The 18,965-nt window shown below is 34.3% G+C and overlaps 1 protein-coding gene across 1 annotated transcript in view; it reads right to left on the reverse strand.

Moving 5' to 3' along the window:
- Nucleotides 1-18,965, reverse strand: part of LOC150095149 (uncharacterized) — a 206,381-nt gene that overhangs the window by 128,969 nt on the left and 58,447 nt on the right. The window contains exons 6-8 of the mRNA XM_090411207.1: nucleotides 18,651-18,746; nucleotides 10,037-10,202; nucleotides 6,907-7,081 (exon numbers count right to left, since the gene is read on the reverse strand). Of these exons, the coding sequence (XP_090267333.1) occupies nucleotides 6,907-7,081; nucleotides 10,037-10,202; nucleotides 18,651-18,746 (437 nt within the window). The remainder of the gene's footprint in view (nucleotides 1-6,906; nucleotides 7,082-10,036; nucleotides 10,203-18,650; nucleotides 18,747-18,965) is intronic.

Genomic DNA, 18,965 nt, shown 5'->3' on the forward strand with positions numbered 1-18,965 from the left:
TTATTTGTGTTATCTCTTGGTTGTAGACATACATTGGGCGCAACAACGTCTATGTATCTATCTATATACATATATTAACATCATGATTATACATGTACATTCCAGCCAGTTGGTATGGAATGGTTTCTAATACTAGATGAAAATTATCTCGAGTCCTGACTTATGCTGGATCTTATATATTACGTGGGCTGAATGTGTGCCATCCAGATCCTTGGAATTTTCATGCCATCTTTGTTGTTGATATTTGGGTGGTTTATCAGGATTTCGCAGGCTTCCTTAAATTTCCTTTCTTACCAGGTTTTTTGTGGTGTAAAGAGTGGGTGCTTTTCCAGTTGATTTGGTGTAAGGTGTTAAGCGCATGAGCTGAGCGGCCTGCTTCACCATAATGGTTATATTTAATGTGTCGAATGTGTTCTTTCTTGCGTATAGGGATTGTCTGTCCTGTTTCACCAATGTACGGTAAGTTACAGGTGCAGCGGATGCAATAGACTCCAGGATGTGCCAATGGGAGGAGAGGATCCTTAGAGGTGCTGAATATGATTTTAAGTTTAATAGTATTTTTGTTATATCCATTATTTATGAATGTGTTGCTGATGATTTTTAGTTCTTGTTTTAGGGCTTGCTGGTTAGAGCAAATTGTTGTAGCTCTGTTTTTAAGGGTGTTAATGACTCCATATTTTTGTGATGGGTGGTGGTATGAATTAGCATGTATGTATTGGCCAGTGTGTGTCGGTTTTTGGTAGACCGTGAAGGATAGACTGCCTGAAGGAAGCCATGTGACTAGTGTGTCTAGGAACGGGAGCGAGTTTTGATTTTCGATTGTAAATCGTATGCATTCGTGTTGTTTGTTCAGGTGGCTAAGAAATGTTTAGCATTTGTCGCCTGTGCAGCCAGATCACGAATGCGTCGTTGACGTATCTAAGCCAGACTGTTGGTCTTAGCGTGGCGGAATCAAGAGCCCTTTGCTCAAAGGTTTCCATGTAGAAGTTAGCAATTGGGGGGGAATAGTGGTGAGCCCATGGCTGTACCTTCTTTTTGTAGATAAAATTGGTTTTGCCACATGAAGTAACTAGACTGTAGTACGTCGGCAAAGAGGGCCGTAATGTCGGGCGGAAATTTGTTCTGTAGTAGGAGAATTGTGTCATTGATGGGAACGTTAGTGAAAAGGGCAGAAACATCGAAAGTGACTAATAAGTCGTCTTTGTCGAGTGTTATGTTTTTAATTTTGTTTATCAAGTGTTGTGTGTTCTTTATGTAGGAAGGGGGGGGGGAATAACCTACCAACTCCTTGAGTGTTGACGCTAATTTCTTGGCTAAGTGGTAATTGGGGCTGTCAATTCCTTCCACAATAGGTCAAAGGGGAGCATTTTGTTTGTGTATTTTCAGGAGCCCATATATTCTGGGGGTGGGGGCAGGCATAGTGCGGTTTAAGTTTTTTAACTGTGTCTGGTGGCCAAGAAGTGACATCCTGATAAACCACCCAAATATCAACAACAAAGATGGCATGAAAATTGCAAGGATCTGGATGGCACACATTCAGCCCACCTAATATATAAGATCCAGCATAAGTCAGGACTCTAGCCAATCTTCAGCTAGTATTAGAAACCATTCCATACCAACTGGCTAGAATGTACATGTATAATCATGATGTTAATATATGTATATAGATAGATACATAGACTTGTTGTTGTGCCCAATGTATGTCTATATAACCAACAGATAACACTAATAATAGGACTCTAGCATTGATGTATAATTTTTTTTTTTTTTTTTTTTTTAACAGAGGTCAGGCCGACAATTGTTGTAGCGGTTGGTCAGTAACTTTAACAAACCAGTTTGATTGTAGTGTAGCTTGTTTTCTGTGTATAGTTGTATGCTCCAGAAGATGACCTTGACATAAAGGTCGAAACGTCGAATGTAGATTTTAGTTATATTAAACTAAAGTTTTTATTCAAACACGGTAGTTGTCTCCATAATTTTCAAAAATGCATTCAGATTGCCGTGTAAGCTTAAAAGAAAGGATTCAGATCATCCATGGAAATGATACCCACAAGCACTGCAATCGTTATGGTAAGTTATTTACATTTCCCTCTTGATCAATCGGATGGCCTTTTTAAAGAGATGCAGAGACAATGACCTTATTCCTATCTGCATCAAGCTAAAAATAAAATTTATGTCCACTAAAGCACTCCGTATTTATGACCGCACAGAAAAAGCAATGCTCAGAGAACAGATCCAAACAGCCCGCCAAAACCTAGCAATAACACAAAATCTGGTTTCACAACTGCAAAAACCTGGTATGAAAGGAAATTTAAGGAAGCCTGCGAAATCCTGATAAACCACCCAAATATCAACAACAAAGATGGCATGAAAATTCCAAGGATCTGGATGGCACACATTCAGCCTACCTAATATATAAGATCCATAAGTCAGGACTCTAGCCAATCTTCAGCTAGTATTAGAAACCATTCCATACCAACTGGCAGGAATGTACACGTATAATCATGATGTTAATATATGTATATAGATAGATACATAGACTTGTTGTTGCGCCCAATGTATGTCTACAACCAACAGATAACACTAATAATAGGACTCTAGCTTTGATGTATTTTTTTTTTCCACCAGAGGTCAGGCCAATAAATTGTTGTAGCGGTTGGTCAGTAACTTTAACAAACCAGTTTGATTATAGTGTAGCTTGTTTTCTATGTATAGTTGTATGCTCCAGAAGATGACCTTGACATAAAGGTCGAAACGTCGAATGTAGATTTTAGTTATATTAAACTAAAGTTTATTCAAACACGGTAGTTGTCTTTATAATTTTCAAAAATGCATGTATACACTGTACTTACAGTGTGTATGTATATTTCAAAAGTTGCAGCATCCCCTACGATTTCAAGCTGCAAGCTGCCACTGGTTATGATTATGACTACAACTATTCTAACTGCATCATAACCATTGGTGTGCCAGAGCTGGCTCACATGAACCAATTATTAAATTTTCAAGAATTTTGTGAGATAGTTGTTAAACTGACAATGCCTACAAACTGTAGAGCAACATGCACTTCAATCCAAAATGGCTAGCAGCATTTGGGCAATAAGCTTATATATATGGTGACATGGAAGATTCAGCTGGGATACACTTATTTCAGTACCTTTATGCTTCCTTTCCCCTCTGTCACACAATGACTACATGGACAGTTTGTGTAGTGATTGTGGAGGTGGGGAAATAAGTATAGGGAAATCCTCTTAAATAAGCATCCTTATTTAAGAGGATATATAAACATTATTATATAAATTTATTGGAAAAAGAGTTAGAGGATTGAGATGCAACTCCATTTGCCAAATCAATCAATCATCTTCAAAAATTAGGGAAACAACTACTGTGTGCTAGAGTAAAACCCAGGTCTTTCCATCCAAAGGGCTTCATCTATACTGGCTGAGCTACAATTGGTTTTTATATAAACTTTAAAATGAATTTGGCAAAAAAGTAATGAAATGGAATTTAAAAAAATATATCTAATGTATGACTCTGTGGAGTGGTACTAGAGAGGTGCTAGACCCACAACCAAGCATGTTCACTTGAAGTTACTTTTTTCTTTTGCAGACATCCTTTCTGCATTGTTTTTGATATCACTGTTAGAAACTAAGGAATGGAACAAGAGATCCATTTTTTTGTGTGAAGGCGGGGAAAGTCCCACTGCAACACAAAATTTTACGAATGGCTTATGGGGATGGGCTCTGTCCTCTTAGGAACAAACAGTTCAATGATGTAGCAGGCAATCCTTAAAGTGGATGATCATAAATGGCTTGTAATCTCAAATAGGTGGGAAAAAAGTACTAGCAAGTGACCACTGAAAATACTAGAAAGTCAGTTAAATGTGAATAAGGAACTAGTGTGGTGAAATGGGTCTGCTTAAACAACAATTAACGTGCAGATATTTCTGGCTCACAGCTGGGGATAGCGCTCAACTACTCTCTTTATTCTCCTGACTTGGTTTCAGCAGACTTTTTGTCTATTTCCAAAGTTGAAACTGCGATTTAAAGAACACCAGTTTGAAAACATGGAGAAGAATGTGCCAGCAGCTAAAATATCACAGCAACTAAATACCATAAGAGCAGATGAGTTTTCCGTGTCTTTCCAAATCTATATGAATGCTGTAAGAAAAGTGTATTATCCAGTCCCTTGGGGATTATTTTGAGGGAAATGGGTAAGATTTTTATATTTTTTAATTTCCATATTTTGATTTATTTGAATTTAGCCTCATTACTTTTGTTCTGTGCTGTAGATTATTTAAGGATGCATTAGTAAAAATAAAGGAGATGATTGTAGGCAATCATTAACAAACGTGCATTTTATAACAGCATTCTTTTACAGTAATGACATTTGTTATCAATAATTGATCTTCGAGCTATTTTTTGGTATATGCACTCTTAACATAATTTTGTTTTGCTTGAGTTGACAATTAAAATGAAACAACTCAATAAATATTAAGAGAGCTCATATATTTTATTAAATTCCATCAAGCTAGTGAGGAATTATTTTGAATCATATTTTTTAATCAAAAAATTATTTTTAATCGATAAAAATGGTCCAATTACAGTGGGAAAATTTTTTTTCATTCAGAATAACATTTCATGAACTTTCAATACCTATGTACCCCTTTTAAAACTTTAGTAACACTGGCATATCCCCCTCCCATCTCAGGAAAAAGTAATTTGGGAGAAGTTATAATAATTCATTTCATTCAAACACGAATAATTATAAAGGTATTCATTTTTCAACACAATGCGTTATAATAAATTACAAACATGTGAAATAATTTTTTTAAATTATTAAATAGATTTTTAATTATATGAATCCAATACAGTAGAAACAAAAATTATGAAACTTAAATTTTGAATAGAAAAATTTAATGAGATGAATGAAATTGTTTCTTTTAGAAAGAAGTTAATTGGTTTGTAATATGGACACAATTTAACAATACTATATACTATACTATAATATCATATCATACTATATTGCGCAGCATAATATATTATATAATATATTATACTAGTGGTGATGAACCTTTTTATGTGTGCGTGCCAAAAATTTACCAATCGAGTTGCTGACGTGCCAAGTAGTTTTTAATAGGAGAAAAATTAATCTAACTTAATTAATTTACTTATAATATTTTATAAATAATTTTGGAAGTTTTTTCCACTTGGTTAGACTATAAAAAATTTAGTTTAATCCTTTATCCAAGTGTAAGCAAACAAAGTTTGCATCTGAAGTATCTTCAGGACTGAGGCAACTCGTAGTAAAGGTGGACCAAGCTCTCATCACCCCTTGTCTTAGTATCTCCCATAATGCAAAGAACATCTTGCAGACATGTATAATGCATAGCATTATACATGTCCTTATATATACCCTTCCCTTAATGCATAGCATTATACATCCGCAAGGAGATGTGCTTTGCATTATGGAAATACTAAGACAAGGAGTGATGAGAGCTTGGTCCACCTTTACCACAAGTTGCCTCAGTCCTGAAGATATTTCAGGTGCAAACTTTGTTTGCTTACACTTGGATAAAGGATTAAACTAAATTTATTATATTTTATAAATAATTATTTATAATTTTATAAATAATATTTTATTTTTTTTATATTTATTTATATATAAATTTATAATACTATTCAGTGTAAAGTTGATTATTGTATTATTAAATTGATTTTAATGATGTTGGTTTGAAAAAAAAAAAAAAAAAACAGTAGTGAGAAAAATATTTATGCGTTATAACTCACTATCGAAGTTAGCTGATCAGGGGAAGCAGCAGAAGGATGTCAAGTTGTCGGCGAAACGCTTACCATATTTACTTGGAAATAACTCGCCCTCAAGTATAACTGGCACCCCTGATTTTACTTTACGAAAAAATACATTAAAAAGTGTTGCATATGCCTCGCACACGAAAAATGTTTAAGCATGTTCACGTCGAGGCTAGTAACTTGCTCCCCACTGTAAACAACACGCCCTTCCCAACAGCCATTATACTGCAGATGCAAGAAAAACAAATAGTTTTATTGTATCCCTGAATAAGGTACAGATGCTTTGCAGTCTGTGTAATATATTTCTCAACAAATAGTACAATTTGAGACAACTGGAATAAAAACGGTGCTAACTAATGAATCACATGTCCCCTCTCCTCTCACAGAAACTATGCTGTATAGACCCAAGCAAAACCATATGTTGCATCGAAACACAGTATCTAACTAAAAACTATTGTCCAATTTTCAATTGCATGAAATAAGTGTTTGTTTTATTGCATTTGAAATTCTCAATGTCATTATGACAGATCACAAAGGCTAACTTCAAATAAAATTCTACCACGAATTGAAATATGCCATATGATGCATGTGTGAGTTCCCCTGTCAGCTGAAACACAAAAAAGCAGCAATAAAATTCAACCAAGGGTTGAAACTTTGTGTGAGTTGAGCCCTCTGGTAACGAGGTTCCATCAGAACGATAAATGACACCCTGTCATGAATGTGTTAAAACTAAGAAATATATAGTGAATGTTGTTATGACAGTTTCAGATGTTATGGAATTCGATTGAAGAGAATTAGCATTTCAACTCAACAACTGTAGGTTGCCTTTGTCTTTGGGTCATGTGATCTTTTGTTAATACCACACCAATCATATGCACGACTTTATAACTGCACTCTCGTGTAAAACAAAATTTAACTTGTACGTATTGTAACAATTAAAAAAAAAAGTTGAATAATTTATAAGCGTATAAAAGGATATCACCTGTAAATCATTGACGTGCCAGCAAAATTCTCGGACGTGCCATAGGTTCGCCATCTATGTACTATACTAACAATACTGCAATACTATGGATATAAATGATACTTAAAAAACACTTACGATCAGCATTTTTTAATGACTGTTTCTTCTTTGAAGGTTTTGATATAACTTTAATTCTTTTGCTGTAAAACAAGCCGAGGTCTTCTCCACTACCATAAAACATTTTCAATGATAACATGAAGTGTTTCCTTTTATCAGAATCACTGATGAATAATGTCTTGGCAGCACAATAATTCTAAATCATAAAAGTAATAAAAATAATATTAATATATAATGTAAAAAATGAAAAAAAATGTATCAGTATTTTATATATATATATACAGATGGTTTCTGCCTTTAGAAAATTAATTGGTTTCTGGCGACTGTTTGTAAATTGGGAATTCGTAACGCAGGAATTTATTTGTCTTAGAAATATTGCTATAAGTGAGAATTACATTCAGAAGAAGGAATATATAAAATATAAAATGAATATTAAATGATAAAAAAAGACTTTACTGGCCAAAGATTTATATATTTAAAAAATAACATAAGAAAAATTTTAAATTAAAAAAGATTCTTTGAAAACAAAAAATCAGCTCATTTCTATATCACTAGGTGAATCGGCACCCGTCGAGGTAGTGTGAAATATATTAGGAAGTTTCAGTGCATTTTTTTTTTTTTTTTTTCAAAGAAGGTTTTGATTATCATCTGCTTCATTCACTTTCACTTCTTTTCGTTTAAAATAGCTTGATAGCAAGCAGAAGCATTATTCATTTCGTGGTTAAATTTACATTGTTCAAAGTCTGAATCTTGTGATTCAAAGATTGCTCGAGTTTTTTCGAGAAGTTTCAATGCCTCTTCTAGGCCTTTTAAAATGAAAAACTGAGTTGGAACTTCATATTCGTTATCTTCTTTGTCTTTTTCTTCGTCATTTCTTTCTTGTTCCTCTAATTCAAGGAGATCATTGGGTGAGAGTTCCATAGTGTGAGATTGAAGCAGCTCATTAACAACACCTTCCGAAACTTCCATTTACAACTGGTTAGCCATACCTAAGATCGCTTCAGTTTCAGAATTCACAATCTTTGTTGGGTCTTCAAAGCCTTCAAAATTATCATTAAACTGAGGACAAAGTTTATGCCATACTTCTTTCTTAGTTTTTTGGAAACTTTATGTCAGGCGTTCTGTGTTACTCGAATTGCATCTAAAATGTTGAATCTCTTCAAAACTCTTTGATAGTAAAGTTTCCATCTTTATCAGTTGCTTCTATTAACATTTCAAAATAATATGCTATGAGATAATGTGTTTTAAACATTGCAATCATTCCCTGATCCATTGCTTGTAAAAGAGAAGTTGTATTTGGAGATAAAAAGACTATTTTTACATTAGAGCAAATGTAAGCTACTGATGAAGGATGGCTAGGTGTATTGTGAATTATCAGAAGCACTTTAAATGGAATTTGTTTTTTCTCACAATCAAGTTTCACTTCAGGAACAAAGTGATGCATAAGCCAATCTCCAAAAATGGAACCTGTGAGCCAAGCCTCCTTATTTGCTTTCCAGCTGGGAGAGTATTTTAATTAATTCTTTTTAAGCTTCTTGGATTTTCTGATCAATTCACAAATAAGGGTTTTAACTTGCAATCCCCAGTAGAATTTCCTCCTAATAGTAGAGTGATGCGATCTTTTGATGCTTTAAAACCTGGCATTAAGAATTCTTCTTTTGCGAATTAAGTTCTTACAGGCATCCGTTTCCAAAAAAGGCCAGTCTCATCGACATTAAAAATCTGCGATGGCAAGTAATTTCCTTCTTTAATTATTTCTTCTAATTTTTCTTGATAAGATTTTGCAGCCTCGCTATCAGTGCTTGCAGCTTCACCTTGTACTTTGATGTTAAGCCAACCAGTTTGCTTTTTATAGCGGTCACACTACCCACTACTTGCAGCAAAAGTCTCTTTGCGGTCACCCTTTTTGATCTTTCAGCATTTAAAAAATGGCTAATGCTTTAGTACAAATTGTTGCATAGGTAATGGGCATGTTTATTCATTGAGTTTGGTCTCTTATCCAAGCAGTTAACAGTTTTTCCATATGAGGAATAATACTGCCTGTTTCTTTATTACGCAACCACATAGACTGCGCATTTTTTACTTCTTTCAAATATTTTTCTTTATCCTTTAAAATGGTACAAACTGTGGAAGTGGCAAGAGAAAATTCTCAGAAAGCGCTTTAACAATGCTACTCGCTTATGGCTGGTAATAATTTCATATTATTTCTCTAAATAATACAAAATTATTACCATTATTACACAATTGCTTTTCTTTGTTTCTTTTGCTCATTTTCTGGTTTTGCACTGTTGCTTTTTTTTGACATTGTTAAAATAAAAAGTGAAAGGGTATAGTTAAAAAAAAAAAACAAATAAAAAATCAGGTATAATCGAAGAAAACTACAAATGACACACTCGCGTTGCCAAGGCTCATTCTAACTGATCATTACATCATTACATACTGTGTAATTCCCCGTACACGTCTCTAATCGCCTTCACCGGTAAAATTTAAAATAATCCAAAAAAATTCGTAAACAGAAAAAGTCATGAAGTAGGAATTCGTAAAGTGAGACCTACCTATATATATATATTTATTTATTTATTATTTTTTTTTTTAAAAATCTCATAAAACAAGAGGCTCTTTGACTTATAAACAGCACTACACAGATAAGGTGAAGAAAAGAAGAAAAAAACTCTGGAACAACAATCTTTCATGTGTGAAAGATTGTTGTTTCAGAGAATGGAAGCAGAAAGAATCGGTAAACAAAACTGAAAAGTTTAAAGATATGTATAAAATGAATCATATTATACACAATCCCATTTTTTTGAAGTGATAACTTTTTCCAAAGAAATATCTACAGACCTCAAAGATGCTGGTATAAATAGAATTTATGAACTGGACACTAAGCTAATATTAGCATACAACATTCATTTTCATAGAATTAAAAAACAAAGCATCCACAAAACTATTTGAATTGTAGTTACAGACTGGAGCATTAAGCAGAACATAAATATTATGCAGTTCTGTAGGGTGTGAAAATTCTCATAATCATGAAAGTCTGTAAATGGGATTTAAAAGAAATGAAAACATCAAATATTGTAATCAACCAGTTATGTGAGAATAAGAGTAATTTACCTATTAGTTATTTAATATGCAAATTACTACTTCTTACCTTGCCATTAAAATCTAGTTGTTGCATATCTTGATCAGAGTTTCCAATGCCAATAAATGCACACAGCTGGGCTCCCTGTTCAGTTTCTCCTTCTCTTATCATTATCTCTTGTTTCTTTTTCCAGCCATCCCCAAGAAGATACAGACAAGGTGGAGGACAAAAAAACCTACCCAAATAAAGTTATTTTCAGCACATTTTTCAAGATAAAACTGACTATCAGCAATTAACGAATTTTAAAACTGTAACAATATTCTCTCTCTCTAGACAACAAATAAATATGCCTTATATAATAATTAAAAGCAGTTTATTTACTTCTCTATGCATATTTAACAGATATGCTTAATGATTTAATCTGAATACATTTTGACGTTTTGAACAACTAATTGCAGGGCTGTATCATCACTCAATTCATGAATTTTTATTTAACATTAAACTGACCTAAAATTGAAATCATTTCAAATGTAAATATGAAGAAATTTAATCATAAATTAATAAAGTTATGCAATAGTTTTCATATGGAGTCTCCGTAGTTCAGTCAGTATAGACGAAGCCCTTTGGTTGAAAAGACCTAGGTTCGATTCCCATCCAAGATGTGAGAAACCTTTATCTGGTCTCTTTCGACTAAAGGTGAATTAGCAGATCTCATACAGCAGTAGGGGCTTTTTTTCTCCCAGAAACTTGGGTTTTTCGTTCTACAGAACAGGCAAACTGGCCCACGTGGATCTAATATCATGAATACTTGCCCTTAGGGGATGCAGCAGAGTGATGAGCTGGCTGCATTAATTCATCATAAGCCTCTCACTAGGGGACGCAACTTGTCCTAAGGGATGGATGAGAAGAATAGGATAGTTATCATATTACTTTTTTTTAAAAAGCAAAAAAAAAATATTCAGTTAAGCAATAAATCATAACATTTATAATGATCTAAGGGTCTCAGAAAGAATATTGTTTACATAGTCTTTAACAGATATCATCATCAAATGGCATTTATAGAAGGCTTCCAAATATGTGACTGAAATGTTTCCTAGCAAAGATGTTCAAAATCTGGAGATAGTTTTTCTATAGAGGAGATATATTCTGAACAACTAGATAAATATTACTATTTATCTGGGATGTCAGTAATCCATGACCTTTGATGTAATGCATGAAAATCTCACATGAAATGTAACAGCTGAAAATTTTCATCCACATTTCATGAGCAAGGAATGACTCAATCACTTATTGGAAAAAATAAAAATAATCTGATAGTTTTTAGTTTTTCATTATGCTTTCACATTTACTGTTGCTTTTGGTCATTTTGTTCTACATATGAAGCTATGTGCTAACAGAGCAATACATTATGTCCAAATACTTCATTTGAGAATATTTTATAAATAAAAAATGTTAAAATACCAACATTAGCATTTAATTTATTAATAAAGATGTAAGTACACAGTAATTTATTTAGATACTGTTTTAAACAGAGCAAAAGTAACAAGAAGATGAGGTGGTGAAGTTAGTGCATGAAGATGGATGCAATGCATGATGAATGCAAATTAAAAAAAGAATAGTAAGGAAAGAGAGTGTTTATTTCATGACAATACAACTTTTCAATTTGCACTATTCAAACTGACAATTTTTTATGATTGTGTAGTATTTTGTTAGGATTTTACTCTCAATATTGTCTCCACGTGTATCGAATGTATTCGACATGGCAGTTGCCAATTTTAACACTACACCTCGCCCACCACCATTTAAAGACTATGTTATTCTTAGTACAGTTGATGATTTTGTAGCTTGTTATGTGTACAGTATGTACACATCCTGTTGTTTAAAAATGTGGAAGGTGTGAGCTGGGAATGTCTACATGTGCATCAAATGTAGGCAGAGGGAGGTGCTGGGAGACATTTTAAGTGTCTTGATCTCAGGATTGGAAGCAGTGATAGTGCTTCGGAAGTGGGTGATTTTCAGTTTGTCGATGCTAGTAGTGTGTTGGAGGGTGAAGAATGTTAAAGATGTATACATGAATTTAACCTTGGGCAATTTAAATGGAAATGGCTTGTCTGATGGCCATGATTGTATGTGTGAATGTAAATTGAAAGCAGAATATGTGAAGAGAGAAATAGAACTGCTGAGAAAAGAGATGGAAGGAATGAAGATCTAGGGAGGATAGAGAGGATGGCTACTATGTGAGGAGTGAGAGTAAGAGAATTGGAGAGTAAGGAAGAGAGGAAGGTGAGAGAATGGGAGAAACAGAAGATGAGAGAAAATTGCAGAAAATTGAGAAGTGTAGAAGCAAGGCCTCAGAGAATAAAGGAGAAACAGTGAAAGAGAGGAAATTTCAGAAAGCCGAGGAGTGTGTGAATGCAGGGGATAAAGATGTGAGGGAGGAGGAAGAGAAATGAGAGAGAGATTGGAAACTGTAAGAGTCAGGGATGCCAGTGAGAGAAGGATGAATAAATCTGTTTGGAGTGTCATGTATGGAGATTCGATGATTCAGGGTGTGAAGAGTAGGGTGACAGAGGAGTGCCTGCCTGGTGGAATGATAGAGTGTGACAATGGCAGTGAAGAGGAGTGAAAGTGTAGAGGAGATGACAGTAATGGTTTGGATGAATGACCTGAGAGGTAGAATGAATCATAGTGTGAGATTTGAGGTTGATGTTAGAGATAGTGCAGCAAAAATGTGTCTGGGGAAAGATAGTGAGTGCATTGCCCTGGTATAATAATGTGGAGTGGAGGAGAAGAGCAGTGATAATGAATGAGATGATAGCGAGAATGTGCAGGAAAAGAGGTCTGGAATACGTGCATGCATGGAGTACATTTGAAGATAGAAGAGAGCTGTATGCAAGAGATGGATGATATTTGAATGCAGAAAGACAGGCATTTGAGAGACTGCTGTTTTCTGGGCAAGTGAGTGCATTGGAACAGGGAAACTAGAACTGCACAGGTGGAATGTTGCAGGGATAGCCTCATGTGGAGATAATGGTTTGAGAAATGAGGGGATGTAAACTATATTACAGTGCCAGGTGGAGTATGGAGTAATAACAGCCATAAGAATGCTGGCAATACACTTTTTTTCCTGTATACAAATACTAGGACCATTAGGAATAAAGGGAATGAGTTGTGGCATTGGTTGACTCAATCTCTCCAAAGGTTGTTGGTATCGGTGAAACTTAGTGAAGATGTTCTAACAGGGATAGAAATAGAACGATATAGCATATTTCGGCAGGATAGGGAAGGTAAACGTGGTGGTGGAATGATAAGGGATGAATTGTGCACTCTCAGGTAATCTCAGTGGAAATAACGCCAATGGCTTTGAGAGTATATGGTGTGAAACAGATATTTATAAGACAAGATATTTAGTTGAATGCTAAAGACCAGGGAATATAGATGGTGATTAGCAGGAAATAATTAGGCAAATTAGTTTGGCAAGTGCAAAGCGAACAACCATTATGGGGGACTTCAATTATAGCTATATAAACTGGGCAGAGGAGATAGCATGCAGTAATAAGAGAATTGAATTTTTGGATTTCTTGAAGATGAATGGGAAAGTAGAAATGGTAGACATAGAAGATGAATGGGAAAATTTGAAACAAATTCTCACAAAAGCAGCAACAGAAACCTTAGGAATAAAGCACAAATGGATTAGAAAAAGAGGACTACGAGACTGGAACAAAGAAATAGAAAATATAATAAAAACCAAAAAGGACAGTTACCAGAAATGGCTAAACTCCAAAACAATAGAAGCAGAAATAGAGTATAAAAGAAATAGTGCAATTGCAAAACGAGAAGTAAGGAAAAAAATATAGAGAAAGATGGAACAATTTCGTAACAGAACTAGAAAAGGATTTATTTAAGCCACAACCCAAAACCTATAAAGTAATAAAATACATGAATAAAGAAATAAAAGAAAAGATAAAAATACAAACAATAGATTTAGAAAAATGGGTGACCTATTTCCAAAATCTCTGGACAGATGAGAACAATGAATTAAAATTTTATAAGACAAAGAATGACCTAATAGAAAATATCACAATGTTAGAACTGAAAAATATAATAAAGAAGATGAAAAATAGGAAAATGCCAGGAGAAGACAATTTAAATATAGAACTATACAAAAATGCAGGTGAAAAATTTAATGAAAGACTTATGAAATATTTTAATATGGTTTGGAAGTCTGGAAAAACCCCTAACTCTTGGAAAAAAGCACTAGTTATCCCAATCTATAAAAAAGGAAATAAAGACAATTGCAATAATTATAGGGGAATTAGCCTGCTGAATACAGGATATAAAATATATGCAGGAATATTAAAAGAAAAACTAAGCAGCATTGTAGAAAACAAATTACTAGAAGAACAAAACGGTTTCCGAAAAGGCCGATCCTGCATAGATCCAATTTTTACTTTAAAATTATTAATAGAAAAGAGAAGAGAATTTCAAAAAGAAACACACATGGCGTTTATTGATTATGAAAAAGCCTTTTGATAAAATTAGTAGACAAAAACTGTTTAAAATATTAACCGATTTAAACATACCAAACCAACTTTTACAATCTATTCAAGAAATATATACAGGAAATAAATTAGCAGTTAAATTAGAACACACCTCAGAATGGAAAGATATATCAAGAGGAGTACGACAAGGATGTACCCTCTCACCTCTGCTTTTCAATATATATATAAATGAAATATTAACAATCTGGAAACAGCATAACCCATTTGGTATACAAATGACCCTGCAAATGAAGATAGATACACTACTATTTGCAGATGATCAAACAGTATTAGCTACATCAGAAGATGACTTACAAAGATCATTAAAATCATTAAATGATATCTCAAAGCAATATAATATGACAATATCCAAAGAAAAAACAAAAATAATGGCATTCAAAGGAGAAAACCCAATAAGAAGTAAAATAGTGATAGATAATAAAATACTAGAACAAGTAAACACTTTCAGATACTTAGGATGTGATCTATCATACGAAGAAGAAAAAGACACACTAAAATATCAAACTTTGTCAAAGTAAATGGCATAATAAATAATATATTTAAGCCATCCCTGGTACAAAAACACGCTAGAATCAGACTATATAATGTCTTGTCAAAACCAACTCTACTATATGGAAGCGAAACATGGACCATGAAAAGGAAAGATGAAAAATGAATTCAAACAGCAGAAATGAAGTTCCTCAGAAAAACAGCTGGATATACCAAGTGGGACCACAAAACAAATGAAGAAATCTTACAATCCCTGAAAATAAAACCAATTAATTACTACATAAGACAGTATAAACAAAAATGGCTAGAACATTTAAATTGAATAGACAACAGCAGACTACCAAAAATATTATACAGATACAAAATAAGTGGAAAAAGAAGAATCGGAAGACCAAGAGAGAGATGGCATGAGATCGGAACAGGCCACATGGTCTAAATTCCATGTTAGGAAGAAGAAGAGAAGATTTCTTGAAGGAAAACTATCTTAGGCAGCATGTGGTGGAGGAAACAGAAGGGTCAAGTGTTTTAGATTTGGTCAAAGCAGCACAAGATCTGATTGTGGCTGAGATAACATACTTGCCTCCCTCCCTCCCCCATTGGTGAGAGTGACCATGTAACCCTGACTTGGAGGATGAACAGGTATGTGGAGGTATCGAAACAATAATTTATGTGACTATCAAAGATTAGAAACCGGCTTGAAGCAGTATAATGGATGAAAGAATTCGAAGAAAGGGGGGGAGGAATGTTCATTAGTGCATGGGAGATACTTAAGAAAAAAATTATTGACAACAATGACCGATTGTATACCTCAAGAGAAGAAGAAGAAGATAAAGCAATTTGGAGTCAAAACGGATGACAAATAGAATAAAAGGAGAATTTCAGAAAAAAAAGAGATTATGGAAGGCATATAAAGAGAGAAGTGGAGAGCAGTTGCAAGAGGAATATATAGCTCAGGCTAGGATAGTGACTAGTATTGTAAGGAGAGAAAAATTAGAATATGAGAGGAGATTGGCACTGCAATCCAAGGAGAATCCCAAGGAGTTTTTTTGCTATGTGAAGAGTAGGAGGAAAAATGATGGGTAGGAATGGGAATCATGTGACCAAAGCTGATGACATAGTTGAGCTATTTAATGATCACTTCATTAGTGTTCCATCCTAGTACTACAAGTTTTATTCCTAGAAGGATAACGAGTGGTGAAGTGTTAGAAGTGAATGAAAAGGATATATTCTGAATACTAAGTATGCTAAATGCCAATAAGGCAGGAGGACTTGATGGAATTTCACCACGTTTTAAGGGAATGTGCTATGGAACTGACTGTGCCATTAACTTGGCTGTTAAATGAAAGTCTTGCAATGGAGCAGATTCCTGGAGAGTGGAGGATAGGAAGTACCATTGCATAAGGGTGGTTGTAGAATAGAGGTATCAAACTACAGATCTGTTTGTATTTCTTTTGTAGTTAAGATTTTGGAGAAATTGGTATAGTTTGATACCTCCATTGATTAAGGTAATATTATTTATGCAGGCCAGCATGGATTTGTTAAAAAGTGCTCTTGTTTCCATAATCTGGTTACCTTTTACAATACAGTAACAAGAGCAGTGGATGAAGGCAAGGCATACACTGTCATTTTTTTTATATTTTTCTAAGGCATTTGACAAGGTGTCACATGACAGGTTGATTTTTAAGCCATTTTCATATGGCTTTGGATATCAGATTACTGGACTGGATTGGTTATTGGCTCTCTGATAAATATAAGGGAGAGCATCATCAGAGAGTAGGAAAGTTACAAGAAGAGTTCTACAGAGTTCAGTCCTGGGACAATTACTATTTGATCTTTATGTCAATGATATTGTCACAGAACTACAGGGAGATGTTCAGTTGTTTGTAGATGATGCAAAGCTTGGGAGGGTTAATTACAAAACATCTGTAATAATGCCAATGTATTGGCTCTTCAAGTGGATTTGAATAAGCTGGAAAGGTTGGCAAAGGAATTTGGATATCAGTTTAATGTGACTAAATGTAAAGTTTTAAAATTTGGGATCCATAGATGGGATGCTTTATACTCACTTAGTGGAGTTATACTGGAATTAGTGGAGGAAGCAAGGGATTTTGGGGTGATTGTGGATAGAGATTTGAAGTTTCAAGAACATATTGCAAAGGTTGTGAAGACATCTCAATGTCCACATCCAGATTTCTGTGCTCAGATCTGGTCACTGGGATTTGAAGGGGATCAAGTAACCTTAGAGAGGGTGCAGAGATGGATAACAAAAATAATACCAGGACTGATGTCGATTATGAAGATAGACTGCAGACTGCAGAGTTTGGTGAATAGAAAGCAAAGATCAAGACATTTAAGCTGTTAAGGGTTATTATCGTATTATCGTAACACTGAGAAGATTTTTTTTCATATGGTAGAATGAGGGAAAGGAGCAAGGATAAGGGGGCCATCATTGGAAGTTGCAAAAGAAGGCAGTTAGTAAAAAAGTAAGAAGTAATTTTTTGGCATGGAAAGTGGTAGGAGCATGGAATGAATTGGCTGAGAGGGTGGTGGACATGCGAACTGTGGACGAGTTTAAGGAGTGGTATGATAGACTTTGTGTTGACCTTCCGCGATGAGTCTTGTGACTCCATGGAGATCGGGAAAATAACAATAATAAGAAGAAACCATACAATTTCTGGTGATACAACTTGATTAAGAAATCTTGTAAATATATGAGTGAATCAAATAATTTTACAAGTGGAATGAAATGTCAGAGGCAGTCATAAGTGCTCTGTCAATGAACAAGTTTAAGGAGATATGTATGATAGGTATTGTGTAAATAACAATTAGCATGAATCTCCCATGATGAGGTTTCAGATTCCACAGAGATGTCCATATAACAATAATCATAATAATAAAGACACCATTTTAGAATGATGTATGCATTCAATGTTCATGACTCGAACTGTCACATGAATACATAGTCCCCAATGAATAATGACTTGTATAGTTCTATGTCTTTATTACTGTGGTGCTTAATAACTGCAGTACACAAACTTATAATAATTTTGTAATAACTCAAATTTTTCAATTTTTTAGATAAATAGGTGGAATCCTTCATAGGGCTTGTAAAGTTATACATGGATGTGACATAATATGTGCCACAGTTAACATGCACTAACTGGGAGAAAACCTCCAAAGAGCCTGTAAGGAATGAAGAGAACCAACTATGGCTTCTGATGCAATATCTAATCCTAATTTTTAGCACTGCATCCTATTATTAGGTATCCACCTGGATACTGAACAAATGAGAATGGAATAGCAATCTGGAACTTGGCTAACAAAATCATATTCTGTATTGGCTTAAACCACAGACAAATATGATGGTACAACATGGTTTGATAGCCTGGTTGGCCCAGTGGCTAGTGTCTCCACTCTTCAACCAACAGGCTGCTGGTTTGAATCCCACCATGGACATGGATATGTGTGAATGTCTTCAGATGAATTCATCCCCTAGTGTGAGAGACCACTGGCCTTCTTATTGGAGATCAAGCGGCTTGAAAAAGTTCCATGTTTGGTCTATAGATATCAGGTTTTCCAGAACAGATAAAACTGAATAAAAAATAAAAATTTCTATAGTAAACAGCAGTTACCTTTTCTCATTTCCATAGGATTTCTGTGCAACCTTAGCATGAAGTATGATAAGAATCATGTCTCCTCTTTCTCGCAGATACTTTTTCATTGATTCTCTATAAAATAAATTTTAAATAACTTTCAATCAATTGGTACATTAAAGTATCTTAGTGTATTATACTATCACATTATTTGAAACAAGATAAAAAGTCTGAATATTTCCAGAAAGGTCTCCCTTTGGAACACTTATAGCTTTAAAAGATATATTTCGGTGATTAGACCACATTTTTTATTATTCAGTTATACAAAATACTGAAATAATAGTTTCTCTAGTT

The sequence above is a fragment of the Typopeltis vanoorti genome, chromosome 21, assembly GCF_054136105.1.
Source record: "Typopeltis vanoorti isolate ZY-2024b chromosome 21, IOZ_Tvanoo_1.0, whole genome shotgun sequence".
NCBI classification, from domain to species: Eukaryota; Metazoa; Arthropoda; class Arachnida; order Uropygi; family Thelyphonidae; genus Typopeltis; species Typopeltis vanoorti.